The 20,438-nt window shown below is 35.3% G+C and overlaps 3 protein-coding genes across 3 annotated transcripts; 2 read left to right on the top strand and 1 right to left on the bottom strand.

Annotated features, from left to right (window-relative positions):
• Nucleotides 1-904: 904 nt before the first annotated feature.
• LOC128985316 (uncharacterized) lies at nucleotides 905-7,959 on the bottom strand. The gene is made up of 4 exons (XM_054404709.1): nucleotides 7,942-7,959; nucleotides 3,927-4,010; nucleotides 3,465-3,637; nucleotides 905-1,217 (listed from the first exon to the last, which is right to left on the bottom strand). The coding sequence occupies exons 1-4, from the start codon at nucleotides 7,957-7,959 to the stop codon at nucleotides 905-907; spliced, it is 588 nt and encodes a 195-aa protein (XP_054260684.1).
• A 4,285-nt stretch (nucleotides 7,960-12,244) lies between these two features.
• LOC128987728 (uncharacterized) lies at nucleotides 12,245-18,183 on the top strand. Its single transcript, XM_054408728.1, has 6 exons — nucleotides 12,245-12,367; nucleotides 13,258-13,482; nucleotides 14,491-14,830; nucleotides 16,216-16,449; nucleotides 17,105-17,319; nucleotides 17,969-18,183. Exons 2-6 carry the CDS (start codon nucleotides 13,266-13,268, stop codon nucleotides 18,181-18,183), a joined length of 1,221 nt encoding a protein of 406 aa, XP_054264703.1. The 5' UTR covers nucleotides 12,245-12,367; nucleotides 13,258-13,265.
• Nucleotides 18,184-18,803: 620 nt separating this feature from the next.
• LOC128985317 (uncharacterized) lies at nucleotides 18,804-19,208 on the top strand. Its single transcript, XM_054404710.1, has one exon. The coding sequence runs from the start codon at nucleotides 18,804-18,806 to the stop codon at nucleotides 19,206-19,208; it is 405 nt and encodes a 134-aa protein (XP_054260685.1).
• Nucleotides 19,209-20,438: the final 1,230 nt, after the last annotated feature.

Consider the following 20,438-nt stretch of genomic DNA (forward strand, 5'->3'; position numbering starts at 1 on the left):
CTTTGAGTTCAGTTGAATCTTGAACAGTTCTTGAGCATTTAAATTAAATATTTTAATTAAAAATTAATCATCCTTGAACGTGGCCTTCCATGATTATCATATTTAACCTAAAACTAGAGATGGTCAGAATTGAACTTTAAGTTGGGGTCAGGATGGGATTTTATGCCTGTGCAAAAAAGACTTTGTTTATAAGATCATGAATGTACATCCTTGCAGAGAGCAATAATGACAAATAAAACAAATTTGCATTCTTTGTGGCACTGTTCTACGGAATCTACGGAAACCAGTATAATGGGTTAAACACAGGCTTAAAAACTGTTAAAAATGATATGAAGTGCAATTTAACTGTGAACCATCATTCTAATTACAAAACACCGTTATCTAACCACAAACAGGTACCTAAACCATCCATCACAGAATTATTAAAACCTGTGTAGGGCAGGCATTCTCGACCTTTTCGCACCACATCCCTCTTAGAATCCTGAATTTTTCTCACGCTCCTCACCCACCATAAAATGCTTGTATATCATATTTAATCACGGCATGTGATTAAATTTAAAGTTTTATACCGCTACCATCCCCAATTCAATTTTTATATTGTTTTTATTTTTTTTTTTTCTAGGAGCACTCAAGCCCCCCTCTGAAGTCCTTCCATGCCCGCCAGGTTGTGAAATCCCTAATGAAATGTAATCCCATTCTGATGATCAGGAATATATTTCTCCCAAAATCGGGACCAGGTTTTCCCCATTTAAAAACTAAGATTCATCCAGCAAATTAGAAACAGTTGTCTAATCCGTTTCTTAAACAATTCTGCTAGCAAACCTCACTCATTGGAGTATAGGATACACAAAAGAATATGTTACAGCATAAATAATATTTTATTAGTAATTTACAAAGACTAAACCTACACTTGTTGCCTGGGTGGAGGGAGGTACACAGGATAGCTGGGGGACTGATCTGCCTCCTGGGTGTCCATGGGGTCGGGGGATCTGCCCCGGTAGACCGGAGGTGTCCTCTCCTCTTGGACTGGTGAGCCTAGGGTCTCCAGGGACTGCAATGCATGGGTCAAGGTCGGGGATTGCTGCCGATGGTCTCTTGGTGGTGGATTCCATAGGAGGTCCCAGATGGGAGGGGAGGGGTTGAGCCCCCACTTAGGTCCTGGAGGGGTAGGTAGGGGGTGGCTTTCATCACCTCGAAGGCTGTTTTCTATTACAACCCTGGAATGAATAGCATATTAGGTAATCTTTTTTACTCTTGACCTTGACTGATCAGAACTATACCCCGTTCAAAAAATGTAGGTTGTTTAAAGGGAAGCAATTCCATCCCCTCCACATAAAATGCTTTTGAAACAACACGGCTGCATAACATAAACATAACCTAAGTTTCTGAGGAAACAAATACTAGCTTAATAAACTGCTTAAAATATGGGGTTGTCTGTGATTGCTAGACTTAATTAACACATCACGTTGAATACAGATTCACCTTAAACTGTCATTGCTAAATTAAACGAGAAAAAATACCTTGTGAAAAATTTGTTACTTATTGACCAATAGTGGTATGTAGTCTTTAAGTTTCTATTTCCCAAATATGAGTGAGGTAGAAACTTTCTGATTGGTTGGAGTTTAAACATTTTTCTTGACAAATTAAAAAAAAAGAAATCTGCTAGTCTCTAAAAAGTATAAAATTGATGAAAGGAAGGACTTTTTATACACTCCATCCCCCACCCCATGTTATGAGTTGTAGCTAGTTTTGAGTTCAAATGAACACTGTTGAATCGATTCACTGACAAAGTGCGCTGGTTAATTAATAATATCTTAATCGGTAATGATACGTATAACAGTTTTTATATAAGTGTCTAAGTTCTTATTTTTTTAAATTCTCAAGTCTGATGAAAAGATTAATCTTATCTACTGTTAGATTTCTATAAGATTATAATGTCACAATCAAACACTTTATAAAACAAATCACTTGACATTGTGGCTACACAAGCTACGCATGAGATAAAAGATTGTAAAACAATTTGTTTCAGTGAAGACCAACCGGTATTTTTCTCTGTCTTCATCAGTAGTGAGACCATTATCCTGTGTTATTTGTGGGTCTGATGACAAGAACACATTCTACCAGACCCACCAGCTCATTAAAAGACATTATCCTGACCAGCCAGGTCTCCAACTACCAATTAAGAGAGTTACAACAATTAACCGACCCTGCCTCAGGCCAACCAGGTTTGCCACAAACCATTGATTGAGATCATCCCGAGTTTTACTTTCCTCGATCAAGTCCCATTATTCTTTATTACTCTGCCAGAATTACTTAATACTAGAGTGGATGCTCTTGAAAAAAGTGAAACTTTCACGATTCTAATTACATATTAAGTGTATGTTTTATTGTAAGGGGTTGCTACGTTATTGAATTTAATTTACTCTGCTATTTTGGAATGAACTAAATTGAACATTTCACTCTCTATTTTATTGTAATTATTAGTAATAATATCTGTAAACATTGAATGTAAAATTTAAACAAATTTTGAGCTTTATAATATTGTATTTTATATCTTCTTTTTTACTCATACTTTTGTTATTTTTGTCTCACCCTTTGCATTACTTTAATTGATTTGACAAACCTTGAACCCAATAATTTATTACGTGATTTAATTTTGTCTATATTTTCATCAAGTTTCTTCCTCATGTTATTAATACAAAAGCTATTTTTGTGCTTTAAGAGTGCAGAGTATGCGACATGACCACTTGGTAAGTGTAGATGTTATACATATCAAGTGCGGAAATGTCTAACTGTGCTTGTAATACACACAAGATTTTTTTACCACCATAATAAAACCATCATAACACACAAATTTACTTCTTAGTAATTTAGATGTTTGCTTTTTTCAATAGATGCATAGAAACGTCAGTGACATCAGCTGATTTAGAGAGTGGGAACAATAAATCATACAGTGGTTTGGAATGTACAAAACAAGTTTGGACGAACACTGTAAAAAAAGTAATCAAATTCTTGATTGTGAAGCACAACTCCCAAAGTAATATAATCACTTGTCTCGTGAAATTCTACCAAAGCCTTCCAACTGTTTATTTAGATTTGCCTCTTCTCCTACTAAGCTGCTCTGCTACGGACTGGTGAGTACACAACTTGAAGATGAGTACTAAAACTCATCATGAGCTACAAACCAGACCTGTCTTGCAATATTCAAACCCTCGATCTGCAATGCTATCTCCTCTACTAGGGAGAAAACACCCTAGACTGCTCGGATTGCTCAGCCTTTGACCAATTTAGACTAAAACCACCAATACCGGTAAACCCAATGCTTTAGAGTAACAGTTCTAAACTTGACTCCCTGACTCTCCCTACCTCAAAATTTTTTAATAGGTCAAAGATTAAACTGCGGAAAATTTCAAATTCAAAGTATTTTATCCTACTCACTTCTTCTGCAGTAGTATGTATCTTACCTGTACCCCTGAGTGTCAGCTGTGTAGTGGACTATCTTGATGTTTCCGTCTGGTTCCACCAGTCCGTAGCTTCCTGTCACAGTTCCATTGGGCAACCGTCTCTCTCTACGGAACTGGACGTTGCGAGTCGACGCGTCTTCTATGTCATAACCCCATGAGTAGGTCCCAGGGCCCTGCCAAAGGCATAATCTTTGCTTATCTCACATAAAAAATCCTGATGTAAGTAAAAAATTATGAAAATATGTTAATTTTTAATTTTTTTATTTTTAAACTAAAATTTATCAGCACAGATAAGAGTCCTAATTTGCTTGTTAGTATTGTTTAGGAACCTAAAATACTACAACCCCAGAACTGTGAAATGCTATTGCTAATTAATCATTCCTGTGCACACGGGGAACATTTTGAATGGATTTTTATTATTATTGGGCAAAACTTTAAGGTGCATAAACTCTGAGGTCATACCTGGTCGTCCTGGTCAAAGTAGTAACCCCAGTCTGGTTGAATGATGGAGGCACCTTGGACTGATAGGAACACACCAATCAGCACCTGTGTGTGCAAGAGTCATGGTAAGTCAGTGAGTCAATCAATCAAACAATCAATCAATGAGATGGGAACACCATCTAGGTGCGTATTTTAACCCAAATATGAGTGAAGGATGAGTGTAGAATGGTGTGTGATGACCTGTGTAGCTTTGTTACTGACTAAGATCAGCTGTTTCATTAGTCAGGATCATTTATTTAAAGCCCAATGAGTGAAACAATATTGCAAGATACCTGTAAACGTTTCATTGGAGCACAGAGTAAATGGGTGCTTGATTGCATAGTGCTTTTTTTGGGTGCTTTTAGTGGGTTTTGTTTTCATAGTGCTTGATTTCTAAAATTTGTGAAATTAAAATCTACAAGGATTCACCCTCTCCATCCCATACCACTTCTCTCATCTCCTACACCTACAGGTAAAATAATTAATTTGATCTATATTTAACACCAAGAAGCAGTAAACAAGAAACTTATACGTTTTTGCTAAAAATATTATAAAAGTTCAAAAACCACCCTCTCTAGAGAGAGGCACCAAACGCTATTTCATTACGTTCTTAAGGAAATAAATGTTTCATTTCGATCCTTAAAAAGAAAAAAAAACTACCCAATCCAATTTTATAGCTATTTTTTAATGTTGACAAAAAGCTCAAACTCTGTAACAAATGGCTGAAATAGCCAATCTTATGGATTTAACTAAATGTAAAACTAATTAGTGTAGGCCTACTTTGAACTTTGACTTTTCCATGGTAAAGTCGCTAGTCGCTAGAGTTTTTAACAATAATAATTTATCTATAAAATTATAATGGCTAATAATTACTGTTGTAAGTACCCAGACAGCACAAGGTTGTTTTATAAATATTTTAAAAATATATATCCATCCATCCTAAAAATATTTTATATATTTTAATATTATTTTTACAATATTTTTTTTTGTTTTTGAATAATATGTTAACATAATAGTTTGAAAATATCTTAAAATGATTTTTTAATGGTCTTAAAAAAATATAATTTATAAATATTTTTTATTTTTTGGTTGAATATATTTACAAAATATTTTTAATATATTAAGACAACATAATTTAGTACAAGATACTTTTAAAATATTCTATTTACAAAAAAATATAGCTTTTAGCGAATTTCCCATATAGGGAATATTAGTGAATATTAGGTCCTTAAACATTTGTTTTTACTTTTTCATAATCTAGAGCTCTGGACTCAGCTCTAGATGGCTCTAGCATGGGTAATACAAACTAGCTAAGTCCACATTGGACCTAATCAAATTCAAACAAAACAACCAGAACAAAAAAGTAGCAAAACATCAAAGTGGTTCCCAATTAACCAAATGTTCTAAAGACATGTTCGGTAGATTGATTGATAACAGGGTCGAGCGAAAGGAGCTTCCCCGCAAATAGTTTTGGCAATATCCGCGGGGGAGGGACGGGAAACGAACCTATTATCATTCCTTTATCAAACTGGTTCCCAACAGCTGTGCACGCAGCGCCAATATCAAACCAATTACATATAAACACAGGTTCTCATAGAGGATTAATTCAGATTCAATCATAACAATCTGTTAGGCCATGTTAGAACTGACAACAGAGGAAACTGGTAGTGTTAACTTTGGTTCATAACCCTTCAATCAAGGACTCATGTGAAGTTCTATATAAAGACTTTGGACTTTGCTACAGTCCAATACAGACTTGTAGTTGGTTAAAATGGTAGGCTATCTTACTAATATTATAAATGTGAAAGTTTGTGTGTTTGTTTGTGTGTTTGAAGTTCAATCACGCATAAACCACTGGACGGATTAGGCTGAAATTTGGCATGATGATAGCTTACATTCCCGATTAACATATAGGCATATTCTTATCTCAAAAATCCTTTCGGGCTCCACCCCAGTGGCTCTGTAATTCCCCATGTTAATATTATGAGTATTCATATTTAAAGAGAATTAAAGAGTTTAGTCAGCTGTTTCAACTAAAACAGTTGGTTCTATGATATGGAAAAGCATTAAAAAGTTATAAGATTTACCAACAGGGTGCAGCACTATATTTTTTTGCACTTATGAAAACAGATAATTTGAACTAAGCAGCAACAAAAAACTGTGATTCACAATGAGAATTGTCAAAGTAGGATTGTTTACAGTTATGTTTATGTTTTTCATTTCATGAATAATTTGTGATATTTTGCGAATTGTTGATAATTTATTTTTCTCTATTGTTTATGTGAAGTTGTAGAACATTATGGCTATCGTAGATGTGTAATACTATAGAATACTGTAAATTTAAAAAAGCAAATTTTATCAAACCGTGTCCTCTCTTATTGCAAACGCAAAGCTTGAGTATAACTGCAATAAGCATTTTATACTTATATTCCAACCCCGTACGAAGGACGGGTACTCTGCTAGTACAGCTATAAGTTCAGAATGCTATACTGAAAGTTACGTATTTTTTGTAAAGTTTTCAGTTATTACCTAGTTTATTATTTTAAAAACTAGAGTATAAACTACAAAATTCATACTTTTTTGCTAAATGGGGTGCATTTAAGAACATGGTTCCCAAAGAATCTGGAATACCTCTTAGTTTATATTCTCGAATCTATTCTTAATTCAATTTTCTTATTTTCAGTAACACTCGCAGAATCAGATTTTCTATATTGAAGGTTAAGCCAATATCATTGGGAAAATAAGGATCCCCTAACTAACCTAATAAAGAATGCCCTTGTGTAGGTAAGCGAAATTCCGGAAATGCTTTAACCGTAAATTAGTGTTATAATAGACGCTAAATACGTATTTAAAATAAATGTTAAAAATTGGGATGGGGCTTGCGTAATTTAACAAAGAAAACAGAAAACAAGATAATGAATTCATAAAAAATAATTTACAATGAATAAATCAATTCGAGGAAATTGGAATAGTTATATACAATTAAATTAGTTATAAGAACTTGTAATATACATTTAAAAAAACGTGTGATAAATACTGTATATCTTATTTAGTTTAATGTCGATTATTAATACGCCGTTCAAAAATTATTTCTGAACCCTATCAACATTTTAGTAATCAGTAATACTGTTCGGAAATAAGAAAAGTATAAGCGTATTGTTCAATAATAAACAATTGAAACAAGCACAGAATCTCCCTTAAAGACCTAATTTTTACTCACTTTGATTTGTAGTTGTATATAGTTTTAAAAACATAGTACTGTATGTTTTTAAAAAGTTGCACTTTGGATTTTTTAATTTGGTTCCATCAATTTATAGTATATATATGCGATATTAGTTAGCTGTTTTAAGCACAATTAACAATTTAGGCACACAAGTTCTATAGTAAAACCATTGTCTTAGAAACACTGAATCAACTCCACAAACTTCTACGTAATAATGCCTCCATATTTACGAAAAAACCGGCAGTTAGTCAAACAATTTCTTAAAATTATATTTCATGACTGTCTATTATTAGTACGCATTCATCTTAAAACTATTTGCTTAGATACAATTAAAAAAAAATAGGAAATGTTGATTTTTACAGTGCCTAAAAAAACTCAGTTTTATTGCCACAACGTTTTCATTTAGTTTTCCAAACAATTACAATTAAAACATATTTATTTAATACAATTTAAAAGATTTGTTCGTGATGTAACTTTCTCAAATTTTATATTTTTAGCATTTAAGATCAAGATGAATACAGACCATTAACTCGTAGTCTTTACAATGTAACGATTATGAATAGATAGGTTGTGATTTGAACGAGAACATTTTTCATTTCATAAGGTAACCAACTTATCGGGAAGACCGATGCTACTAGGTGTCGAAAGGAAAACTCGTCCCTACCTGTGGTTAATGTCTAATGTCTATCCAGTACAAATCTATAGAGAAAGTTTACAAAAATATTATCTACGAAAAAATGAGATTTTGTCAAATTTCGAGAAGGACTGACTAACCTGTACGAGGGTCCACATGGCTGGGTCGTCGGGTACGGACTGACCGCGCAACTCAAAATAAACAACTTGGGGCAGCTACAGCGGCGCCGAGGACTAGGTGCTGCGAAACTCGGGAATCACTGCAAACGAACATATTTAGAGATTAATTTTTGATTTTTACCTGTTGTACTGAGTGACCTGTTTTTCCTGTTGGGTGACTACGGGGTTTGACCCTGCCGTTCTTAAAGCTGAATATAGTACCATAATAAAAATGTGTATTTGTGTTCGTGTGAGTGAGCTATGATGACTCTTAGTAACCCTTGAAATACAAGGAATTCAACTTCACCTCTATAAAGAACATTTAAGTAACTAATGGTTTTCAAGAGTAAAACAGGAAAATTCGACAGTAAGTCGTATACGTGACCAAATGAGTAAAACAACTTGTGTAGCATTACATGAAATCAGTTAATGTATAGTTCTGGTTTATTATGACTCATAAAAAAAATTTACAAATCTAACAGCCCCCTAACAAAAATAGTATTTCTGAAATAATTTAGTTAGGTTTTCCTTCTTTTTTTTACCTCAAATACTCTTATCTTCTCTATTGCTTCGTATTCCTACGCTAGTCTCTTCAATTTACTCATTGAGTTTCAAAACATTTTAAATATCAATAAAAATTAATTATTAAGTTCCAATAATCTTTTATATTTTATACTTGAGTTATATTCGCTCCTTGTTCGAATTTTCCACTGGGGAAAAATTCGACCTCAAATGGTTAACAAAACAATTTGTTCTCAAACTATTGCCTTTTCTCTAATGACTAAAGTGCTACGCAAAAATCGTTAAAGCTATCCTAAAATAAGAATAATTTAGTCAACACGAAGGCACTCAAATGCCCCCCCCCCTAATGAAACTCATTAAAACATTCTTCGGATTTTATAACTAGATGAAAAGACTCGCAACATTCAAAGTCAATGGTTGAAGTAAATAACAGCTGTAGTAGTGACAACTGAATCAAAGATGAATAAGACTCATCTTCTACCAGAGAGTTTTGCGATTCGTGACGCTCTACTGCATTGATGACTTTTATTGTATTCAGGTTGGCAATTCCATCGTAACAAATAATATATTCTATGATAGTTAATTACAATTAAGTAATGTTTAAGTTGAATCTACAGGGTGTTCCGTATGTAAACAGCCAAATTCCAGGAAATAGTTCTATGGGTCGAAATAAAGAGAAAACCAAAATCATAATTTTTCCAAAATCGCTTCGTTAACCTGATATCCGCATTTTTTATCGTTCACTTAAACATTTTTGTCTTTAAATTGTTTAATCGTATCTTTATGAAACTTCATAAGGTAGAAGAGACCCATTTGAGGACGAAATATATCTTGATCCAATTCAAAATTTCAAATTGGTAGCCATTAATTGTTTTAAAGTTTAAATTTATAAATGACTGATTTGATGGGAAAATGTCAAGGCCACTTTTATTTAGCATTTAATATTTCCACCAATCCACACCAAGCTCAAAAAGATAGAATGAAAATTATAAGAAATATCACGATTCTTAGTTATGTTAATCAGGAATTTGAGCTATCGTCATACCAAATTTCAACCCTATCGGTTTAGTATTTTTCGCGTTTACTTGTCACAAAAATCCATCCATCCATATATCCAAATTTTCTCACTTAAAATATTAGTACGATATCACGATTTTTAGTTTTAAAACGAGGCAAACCTGACTAGCTTAGCCTTCTTCCATCTCATTTAACAAGTAAAAATCGTTGACACCCTGTATATTATTTAAGAAGTTAAGCATAAAAAGCCTAAAAATAATGGCCTAAAATTTGAATACTGTAACAGTACCTTTAAATATGCTACAAAACCATCGTGTACACACAATGTAACATACTTAAAATAGGAGAAATAAATTTACCAGATATGAAACCCTCTAAAAATAGACTTAAGATTTTACAATAGCAAGAGTCTTCTTAAAGTATCCAAAGTCAATGGTAATGGGCACCTCAGCAAAAGTACATTAGAATGAGAAGTCCAATGGTGATGGGACAAAATACCCAAAATCTTTTACAAGACGTATGAAAAAAATACCTAAAAAATACAAGCCTTCTACGGACTTGAATTAATTTCTACTTATCTCTAAACTCTTATTAACTTATCTCTAAAAGTACACCCCCTTCTGATTTGACTAATATAAATTTACATTACGCATCGTGTTTGCAAATCTTCTACTATTTTGACTTGCTCTTTACACAAGGAATAATAAATCTACATAAGTCAATACATTTTCTGCTACAGTGAATGTTACCTACCGATATCCAACGCCTCTGAAGTCTCCAGACGCCGAAATCTCCTAGTAATAACAATAAACGAGCGAAGTGATCGTAGCAAAGCGATCATTTAATGAGCTGACCGGTCACGACGAGAAGTTAAGTACCTTAGCGTCGACGACCTTGTGTCGTCTGCCTTGGGACCGGGAAATCGCGGGAAATCGGCGTGAAAACGGCGGCAAACCGACGGACCTTCCGCTGTTGTGTAACAAGTTACCAGCTTAGTCTTTATGTAATTATTATAAGTTTGATCATTAATTTTGTAAATTTTGAGGCTATCTGTTCACAATTCGTATTCAACAGCGTTGCTGGGTGTTCTATAGTAATGACGTGGTAACATGAGGGCCCGATTCGATCCATAGAAAATTCAATACCGATATATTTTTGATTGTTCAAATATTTATCCGTAGTACTATCCTGATGATTAGACCAATTCGTTAATACCAAGGCAAAAATTTGGTTCGGATTCCACTATAAACTGTAGGTCCCTTATTTGTCATTAGCTGCATGGGTTATTAATTAACAGCTGTGTCAAAGGAATATGTCGGCATTTTCAATGAAAAAGTAAGTATTAACTGGGCACAACTGTTTCTGATTGTTACGTTCTTCAAAATGTTTTGGCTAATAGAAACAGCTGATCTTAGTCAGTAACCTGCAAGGCGTTTGAGTAAGTAGTAAGTATGTTGGTATCGTAGTAAAAAATGGGCGTATGACTTTTACATATGTTCTATAAGACATAAAAAAAAAAAAAAACTATATCGTAAGTGAAAGAAATAAGCCTAAGTCTAATAAAAACTACAGTACGATAAAGTTCAGAATGTGCAAACGCTGGGTCTACAGCCACCTCGACCGCAGTCAAAGCCAGTTAGATATCGTCTACATTTGTACGACAAATTATGTGACATCTGTATCAGCTGATCTGCCCACTGCCACTGCCACCTGGCGAACATCAGCTGTTACTTGTCTCGTGGTTGTAATTCATTACGATGCTGTCATTCTGAGCAGTGAATTGATTTGTGTTACTGTCAAGTCGAATTTAATGAATGCATTTGCGGTACTTGATTATTCACTGAGTTTTACAGAGGGACTGCTATTTTAAATTTAGAATATAAATCACTATGTTTCCTTTATTTTTTAAACTCCAAGGCCACTTACACAATATTAAACATTACAATAAGTGGACTACTGTTCGGTTTATGTCCAACGAACGATGGTTTTGGACCAAATGGTTCGTTATTAAGTATATAATAGATATCTTTTACTTTTTTAAATTTGGGATTTCGAAGAGTATTCACTGAAACATACACATAGTAAAACATAAAAATAAATTTGGCCAATTAGTTGCAGTATTACCAAGGTATTACAATATAAAAATACTCCCTTGTGTTGGTTAGTCTATGGTAATACTGAATACGGCATATTACTGTACTGAATGGGTGGCGGATGAGGCACGACCTGTTATTTTAAGTTTTTTTTTATCAAGTAGAGTAGGTGTAAACATATCCTTTATTGTTTGGATAACATTTTCAGTAAATTGTAGTTTCCGTGGTTATAGGATTAAAAATATAGATAATATTACTTGGTAAACCGAACAGCGCGCGGACGTGAACAATAATAAAAAAAAACCAGAAAGTTTTGCCCGTGTCACTTAGATTTACTACTGTAATTACATTATGTTTTTAACGTCATTAACTCTGTACCAACGTAACATAATAGCAACATAACACATAATACATATTTATAAATTTCTTAAGGGTTAACCATTTATTAAAATTATTTTAATATTTTATCTTATTCTACTTCTATTATACAATATTGCTTAGGTAGGTTTTTCAAAATAAAGTAAAGTTTGAAACCCCTCAATATTCCATCTGCTAAAAACGACAATGTTAGAAAGAGAAAAATTTTAATGACTTACACATTTTGTTACCATGTAAACTATAGGTAAAAGCAAGTTTTTCAAATTTTACAAATTTACAATATCTGTACTCATACTGAATTTATGTAATCCATATCCAAATGAACTATTATAATTTATAAATTGTTCAAAAAGTTCTGAAAATCGTCGTCCAAGACCAATAATAAACAATAACTTTCGGTAAGCTATAATAAACTAAAAATACTCTAAGAGTCTAAATTGTACGTTTACCATAAACGTTATTACTCCCCCTAGGGGGGGGGGGATAATATTAGCACAATTAAAACTCAACTTTGTTTTTGCAAGGTAAAAATAATGCTAGAATTATCTGTGTTTCATTCAGGCAAAAAAATAAAATGTAAACTGATGGTTCTATTCTGTAGAATACCGGGTGACCGTACAGAAAGTTCAGTAAAAAAATGCCATTGGCGTAGAAACAAAAAAAAACAGATATTCAGAAAAGTACCACTCAGTTTTGTTGTCCTGTGAGCAAGTTCTCACTGCAAATAATGACCAATTCGACCAATAACTAAGCGTACAGCGAAAAAGTTCCGTTAATATTAAAAAACAATCATAGGCCTACAATATTCTTTGCTGAACAACCTTTTAGTGTTACTATAAAAATGATAATCACCAATGTTGAAGGTGAATTTAAAACTCCAATTTGCCATTTTACCACCTTGTAAAGAGATTCTACGAGTGTTTTGTCCCTGATTTATTTTTCCGTCAAATACTGAACCATCGTGTGGCCATTAGGTTTTTATATATGTGAGAAATATTTCCAACACTAGTACGTGAAATCATTAAATTATATTGGCAACCCCTTTCTTTTGCTTTCCTTGGACCGGGTAGGTAGGGGTTCTTATCGAAAGTTTAGGTTGGGACACACAGAAGATGACGAAGTTTGCATAGAGTAATGTATAATTACTACTCAAGGACACAGGCAACATAAAATTAATAATCTACTTTAACATCATTCAATCTTTTGAAACTGGGATAGCTAAAAATGTATATACGTAGTATTGATGATATCTAGTCAAAGCATATTGAAAATACTCACCCCATTGCAGAGCTTGGCATGGAGGGGAAGGAGTTGCCTCGGAGGAAGCCTCGCAGGTGGGGACCGAGGCAGAGGACCGAGGTCAGAAGGTCCTCTGGAACCCAAATCCCCGTGGCAGAGGTAGCCACTCTGTTCCGCTGTGGCAAGTGTCTGGTAGCGCCTATCAAGCCTCCGGTTTTCACTTGCAGAAACGGCCATCTCAACTGTGCTAACTGCTATCATGCACTCAATAGGGGTAAGGATGAACCAAAGTCTAAATAAATACACTCATATTATTTTGAAGAAGATAAATCCACTGCCCATCATCTTAGACCTGATTATTACCCTTAGATGTGCGGTAATCTAAGGATAATGAAGTACTATTCTAGAATAAGAGACGTGGTTAGCAATATCTGGCTTACCATCTAAAAATTACGAGGGTTATAACAATTTGGGTGTTTTTTGTGTCAGAACTAATAAACGATCCTCTTTTTAGCATTACGTGCTTGACATTCACCTGGAAAACTCTGCATTGACGAAGAAACTCAACGCTTCTCTCAACTACGTTTATATTAAACAAAGCTTAGTTAAATGTGGCGGGATGTTTGTCCGGGACAAATTCCACCTATATGCAAGAGGCAGAAACATCTAAAAGACATGTCCCTCCTAAGAAATCTGACGAGGGGCGAATTATATTACTGTCAACATCAGAAGAATTTTGTAAGACCCAACTGCTATTAAAAAAACAATCCACACCAGTTGCATCCAGCATTTTCATGAAACCACAAATGAAAGACAAAGTTTCTCCATTTAACCTGTTTCATGGCCAGATGATGTACCAGTTTCTAATTTCTAAACTCTAATATAAATTTCCCACGATGGTTTTGTCCCATTCTTCACTACTTCGGTACTTTTCAATGACGTAACTTAAGGGATTTTTACTATAGTCGGGACCACATAAGTTTGCAGTTGAGGGAGGAGCCTATTTACCATATGGTTTTCAATGAACCAATGAGAACGGTGTGGTGTTGCCAAATCTAACAATACCAGCTGATTTGAAAATATAGCTTTGTATATTTTTATTAGTGTTGTCAATGGGTGATGTGGCAACGTCGCACTTGCCTCGTGTTGTGATTGACTGCCACCAACTGCAAACTTACGTGGTCCCGACAATAGGATCCACCTTCCCACCTTTCCCATAGAACTCAACTCTTCAATAAATGATAAAATCCCAAGCCATAAAGCAGTTTACTTTTGCCAACAGATTGCTACAAATGCAAAGAGCCTCTACTTGGTCGCAACCATGTTCTGGAGGATGTCATGCGAAGTCTTCCCATTGAGACTTGCTCGGCTCTGTCAGACTGTAACGTCTCTCTGAGGGAGTCCAGAAGTGAGCAGAGTCTCAGGATCAGCCTCCAGGACCCGGAACTTCTGGAGAAGCTGGAGTTGGCCCGCAAGGAGGCGGAGGTCCAAGATAAAAAGAAATTTGAAACCAAGAAATCTCCTGAGAGCCGATATCTGCATTTGACTGAACTTGGAGGTTCTTCAACTAGTTGCAGCAGCACAGCGAGTTTGAACTCATTGCAGATTAGGTCGTCTTCGCGGTAGGACATATATGAATGCATTACATGAATGTTTCTAGTTGTTACTCCCGATTAGCATTCGGAGAGTATTACTAGAATCCTCATCCCATTGTAAATTTTGAAGTTTGTTTCTCGTGTCTAGCTCAGTACCCCCCACTGATCGCTAGGTAGACGATATTTTGTTTCTATTATTTTAGGGTTATTTTAATGATTTGTGCTTTAGTACTTGGTTATATAACTAGGATTCCAGTTATTGTGTATGATCGTTTTATTTGGTTAAATGAGGTTTTAAATGACTGAATAGAAAGAAACAAATTGTAAACAAAACACGACCTCTACAGTTCTGGACGTACAGAACTAACAATAAAATTGGCTTCAGCTGTTCCATAAGGATGACAAATATTACAGTCAAAGGAACATGCATATCGGTATGTATCTTTAAAAGATTGTACGAGAGTATCAATTGTGGATGTTTAGAGGTAATGTTGTAACAATCCTATCGACCAGATGGCCAAATATTCAAATATTATCACAAGAATGCCAATTGTATGTCATGAAGGGTATTGATCATATGAACAGTGCTGAATCATTTAATTTTAGCGAATTTCCCTATAGGGAAGTAGCTATTACCGTAGGTGGCATGGTAAGACCTAGGCCCGGGACCGATTTACTTTTTCATTTTGATGTCCCCAGAGGCCAGAAACACCATTCGTTCAAATTTTTGTATATATATATATATATATATAGATATATATAGATTTATATATATATATATGTGTGTGTCCGTGAACACGATAACTTGAGTAATTTTTATCCGATATTGATGAAATTTGGTTTGAAGGTGTAAGGCGGGATAAACTTGAATGAGTTCGCGAACCAGCATGATCGGACCATGGGAACGGGGTTTTACGGGTGGTTTTATGGGTTAAAAATTGGTTTTTCTAAGTTTTGACCCTCCAAATGCAACATTTCCCAATTTCTCTTCAGACCTTCTTAAAGAGCTTAAAAAAACAAATAATTTAGTATATCAAAGTGTTTTTGTACTATTATTAGTTACGGAGAAAATTCAAATAATTGTTATTTTAAAATTCCCATGTTATTCTTATGGGGAATATTGTAAAATGTTGTAGTCTGCTTGTTTATGGATATATTTTGATCAAACTTGGTAAATTTATTTATTTTATACTAAGTTATTAATATTTCTCTAAAAAAAACACACTTTTTTACCCTCCCTGTAGCAGCAAGCCTATGTACTCATAAAAATTAATGTTAATTAAATACATTTAATTGAAAATCAATTCAGGCAACTGGAAATTCGCTTAGTCGGCAGGTTTGCTGCGGCGGGGGTATTATTTCGTTACTTGAACGACTCTCGTATGCAAACTAAACCAATAATTTCGTTGTAGACCAATAACTTGCCCGTTTCCTTGTGATCGCATCGTCACCTGCTCTGGACTTGTACCTCACTTCGAGTTCTACCATCCCCAAGTTCTGCTGCACTCTAAAGTTAACAAGAATTGTGACGTTGAGGTCAAAATCTCCTACGATGACGTCAAACTGACAGACGAAGACGAAGGGAGGTGTATCATCTTCTTTGTGGTGAAACTTGCCGATAATGGGGATGAAGAGGATGACTTAAGGTACTATTACGATTTACGTTAAAGTTAGGAGTTAAGTTTGATTAATGTCGAGTAAAAATAATAGATAAGTGTTCTTAAGCATGACAAAGCGTTAAACTGTGTGTAATACATGTATACTTTTCATAATAGTTACAGTTTCATAGATTCTTTGTATTATTGTCTTAGATTATTTACTGGACCGTTGAATCTGCATTTAGGTTATTAAGGTTGAAAGATCTACAACACACTTTAATATTTTTTTTTTAGATTGATGGTAAAATGTCATTGTGTTTTGTTTGTGCACTTGTAGAACTGGTAAATCAATCACTGCGGGCAAATTGTTAAGCTTGAACCTCTAAAGCAACTTTTAAGTGTGATCCCACCATACATTTATCATTTACTTTATATCTATCTTACCTATCATCACAAACCTATCATCAATGGTATTAGACGAACAAATGTGTGTAATGACAACGTGTTAAAGCGTTAAGATGCCCCAGCGTCAAGATGCTCCAGCGTCAAGATGCTCCGGCGTCAAGATGCTCCGGCGTCAAGATGCTTTGGTGACAACCTTTTCTGAATAATGACGCCACGGACTGCTCCATTTATAACGATTCCCATAAAATGTTGCAAAGTTCTATATCCTAACACTCTTTCTGATTGACTGATTCTCTAGCAAGTCTGCAGATCTACTCCGCGTGGCCCGTAACTCCCAGGAGATGGTCCGGAGAGGTTACTTCGTCGCACTACTCTCCGCCGGGCTCCTCCCCAGTGGTCTGGGAGACTCCCGTGTTCTGGCTGTCTGGGTGTCTGCTCTGTATGACTTCGCCCCCGTCACCTACACACTGCGGGTCTCAGATGTGGAGGGAACACACAGCTTCTCCTTCCAAGGTCAGAATATCACTTCTGAAGTTAGTTACCTATATCATCTTATGTTTCATTCAACACAAAAATGTATACACAGGCCTTGGAAGCCTATATAAAATCTAAATAAGTTAAATGATGTAAAACCTAGTAATCGTGTGTAAAACTGTTTGGACTAAGGACTAACCATAGTCCATGATTAAACCAATAATACATACTTCCTTTTCATGCACTTTAGATTAGTCACAAAATATTGACAAACTTTTATTAGTTTTTATTTTACGAAGTCTAAGCCAGCTACATAACTGAAAACAGTTACTGTTGGATTTTAATGAACACTTTTACTTGCCACATGGTTTAGAGGATTTTTAACTTTGTGTGTGTTTCTACGTCAATGGATTTTTTACGTTTTGGAAGGTTCCAAACCCTGGTCTTGTAACTTTTTGTTAGATAGTGCCATTCATTCATAGCCATAGAAGTCTGGGAACTATCTCGCTTGGAATCGAACCAGTGACCTTCAGATTTGAAGGTCAGCACTATAACACTCGGCCACACAGATAGTAGTGTAGTATACGACGTTTTACAGTTGTACAATACAATACCTTTCTACTAACATCAAACATTTTGTTAAATATTAAACCTAACTCAAACAAGTACCAAACATTTTCAATTGCAGGACCCCCGAGTTCTCTCCACAAAGATCAACGACCCAAAAAAGTTTACCACAGAGGGGATTGCCTGACAGTTCCTGCAGCTCTGCTTCACGACTTCCACAGTGCCGGCCACAACCTGGACCTTACTGTCACCTTCCACTCGGACCTTCCCTTCCCCTTTGTACCCACATCCTCCCGTGTCCCATGGGTCCCGGACACCCAGGGGCTCATCCTTTGATTTGATTGTGAAAATCTTGTGTCAATAAATTGTTGTACCTTCGTCATTCCTTGGTTTATGAGTAAGACTGTAGATTGTTAACTGATTTATGGTGGATTACTTCCTTTGTAATTTGTCAGTACACAATGATTCATTCTCCTAGTATATTATATGCGGGGAGCGAGCTGGTCTAGTGGTAAGAGCACGGGACTACGGTTCCAGAGGTCCCGGGTTCAAATCCCACCAAATCACCAATGAATTTTATCCATGTGATAATGCCACAACCCCTAGGTCTAGCCTGAAGTAATTTGAAAAACAATTCCGGGCTCGTGCCTAGCGTCCTAGGACAACAAAATCAAAGAAAAACTAAAAGGGTAATTTTTTTATTGGTGCGGTTTTTAAAACTAAATAAAAAAATGAAAAACAACCTGCATTGACATAAAAATGCATTTATTGACACTGTACATGACATTAACGTTTAAAAATGATTTCTGGCATATGGGCTCCATTCTGTTCGCGTAAAAAGCCCAATCGAGAAGTCCAATTTTCGAATACTCTTTCCAGCAGCTGTGGTTGAATTCCGCCAATTACTCGACGAATGTTAGCTTCCAAGTCATTTAAAGTTTCAACACTATCGGGCAATGTTACGGGACTTTTTCGTTCCTCAGCTAAACGAACTTGAAGTGGATTTAGAAAATGTTTGGTTCCAACAAGACGGCGCGACGTGCCACACGGCAAATGACACAATTGGTCTCTTGGCAGAAACATTTGGTGAACGTATCATCTCATTTAGAGGTAGTGTCAACTGGCCCCCACGATCGTGTGATATCATGCCAACAGACTTCTTCCTGTGGGGATATGTTAAGTCTCAAGTATACGCTGACAAGCCACAAACTTTAAATGACTTGGAAGCTAACATTCGTCAAGTTATTGGCGGAATTCAACCACAGCTGCTGGAAAGAAAATTCGAAAATTGGACTTCTCGATTGGGCTTTCTACGCAAACGGAATGGAGCCCATATGCCAGAAATCATTTTTAAACGTTAATGTCATGACACTGTAGTTCAAATAAATGCATTTTTATGTCAATGCAGGTTGTTTTTCATTTTTTTATTTAGTTTTAAAAACCGCACCAATAAAAAAATCACCCTATATATTATATGCGCACAATCAACTATTTAGTCTTATGACTTGCAGGACTATCTGAGCATATCTCCCATAGACCTTTTAACAAACTCAGTGACGAAAGGCGACTGCAAATGACAGCGGAACTGCTTAAAACTTTCCCGACACCTGTCGTTGGAAAGTGGCAATGAATAAAGCGGCCGGTAAACCTGTGCAAGTCATAAGTCCCAAGTCACGTGAGCCGATGATCGCTGATCGCTGACCAAGGCGATCACACGTGCGGGAAATATATTGTTTTGTAGAATGGATAAGTTTATTGTGTAAATAGCTAGACAAAAATATGTACAATATTCCATGCTTTGTAATTTCTCGTCAAAGTGACTCTCTTACTGCATAACGATACTCTATTGAAATTGAATTCATGCGACTCCTCCCATTGTAGTCTGAAGCCTGTGTATTTAATGTTGGTAGCGTTTGAGTGATACCAACTAAAAATCTAAGTTTAAAAGAAAAAAAAGAAAATTTGATATTCGTGCTTTACCGCTTTGCAACAATACAAGAAGACAAGCTATAAACTAGACATGTATTGTTACGCTTTATTCAAACAGCTGTGGTCATAGGAACAATGAAAAAAACAACAAAATGGCCTTGGAATCGGACCAAATCAATCTTACAAACTAATTGTCTTCAGTTGATCAAAATGGTTAGTAGCCTAACCCCATTAGGGTTATTAGGGGTTATATTCAATCGAAGGTATTAATCATACAACCAACACTCAATTATTCTATTACTTACAATAAGTCGTACTTTAAGTTTGATTTGGTTAATAAGATCAAAACGTGACTTATTCAACAGGAATTACTGTAGTAATTGATACCAGCGTACTTTGTGAGTTAATTCTCTAGTGTGATCATTGCATATAAATAATTTATATTAGATACTATAAGAATTCTGTCGAATGCCAAGGAACACGTCTATCATTTTCATAACTCATAAGACATTCAAATCCAAAATAATAAAACCAATTTAACAATCAAACAAAGTTTTCCGTCTTAAAATACAAAGTAACTCTGTTAGATTTCCGAAGATTTTGAATGGACTGTAATAGGCCCACTTTTTTGACAATCAGGTTTATATTTTGTAATTACCAAA

This window comes from Macrosteles quadrilineatus, unplaced genomic scaffold (assembly GCF_028750875.1).
Source record: "Macrosteles quadrilineatus isolate MER2022 unplaced genomic scaffold, UCM_ALF_1.0 Scaffold_2__2_contigs__length_208266976, whole genome shotgun sequence".
Classification (NCBI taxonomy): Eukaryota; Metazoa; Arthropoda; class Insecta; order Hemiptera; family Cicadellidae; genus Macrosteles; species Macrosteles quadrilineatus.

Bases quoted from the DNA above. Each gene is read 5' to 3' on its own strand.
- LOC128987728 (XM_054408728.1), top strand. From the start codon at position 13,266: ATGGAGGGGAAGGAGTTGCCTCGGAGGAAGCCTCGCAGGTGGGGACCG. The intron at 14,831-16,215 runs GTAGGACATATA...ATTTCGTTGTAG, and splicing joins CAGATTAGGTCGTCTTCGCG to ACCAATAACTTGCCCGTTTC. The intron at 17,320-17,968 runs GTCAGAATATCA...TTTCAATTGCAG, and splicing joins ACACAGCTTCTCCTTCCAAG to GACCCCCGAGTTCTCTCCAC.
- LOC128985316 (XM_054404709.1), bottom strand. The intron at 3,638-3,926 runs GTATGACCTCAG...TGCCTTTGGCAG, and splicing joins ACTTTGACCAGGACGACCAG to GGCCCTGGGACCTACTCATG. The intron at 1,218-3,464 runs GTAAGATACATA...TATTCATTCCAG, and splicing joins GCTGACACTCAGGGGTACAG to GGTTGTAATAGAAAACAGCC.
- LOC128985317 (XM_054404710.1), top strand. From the start codon at position 18,804: ATGTTACGGGACTTTTTCGTTCCTCAGCTAAACGAACTTGAAGTGGAT.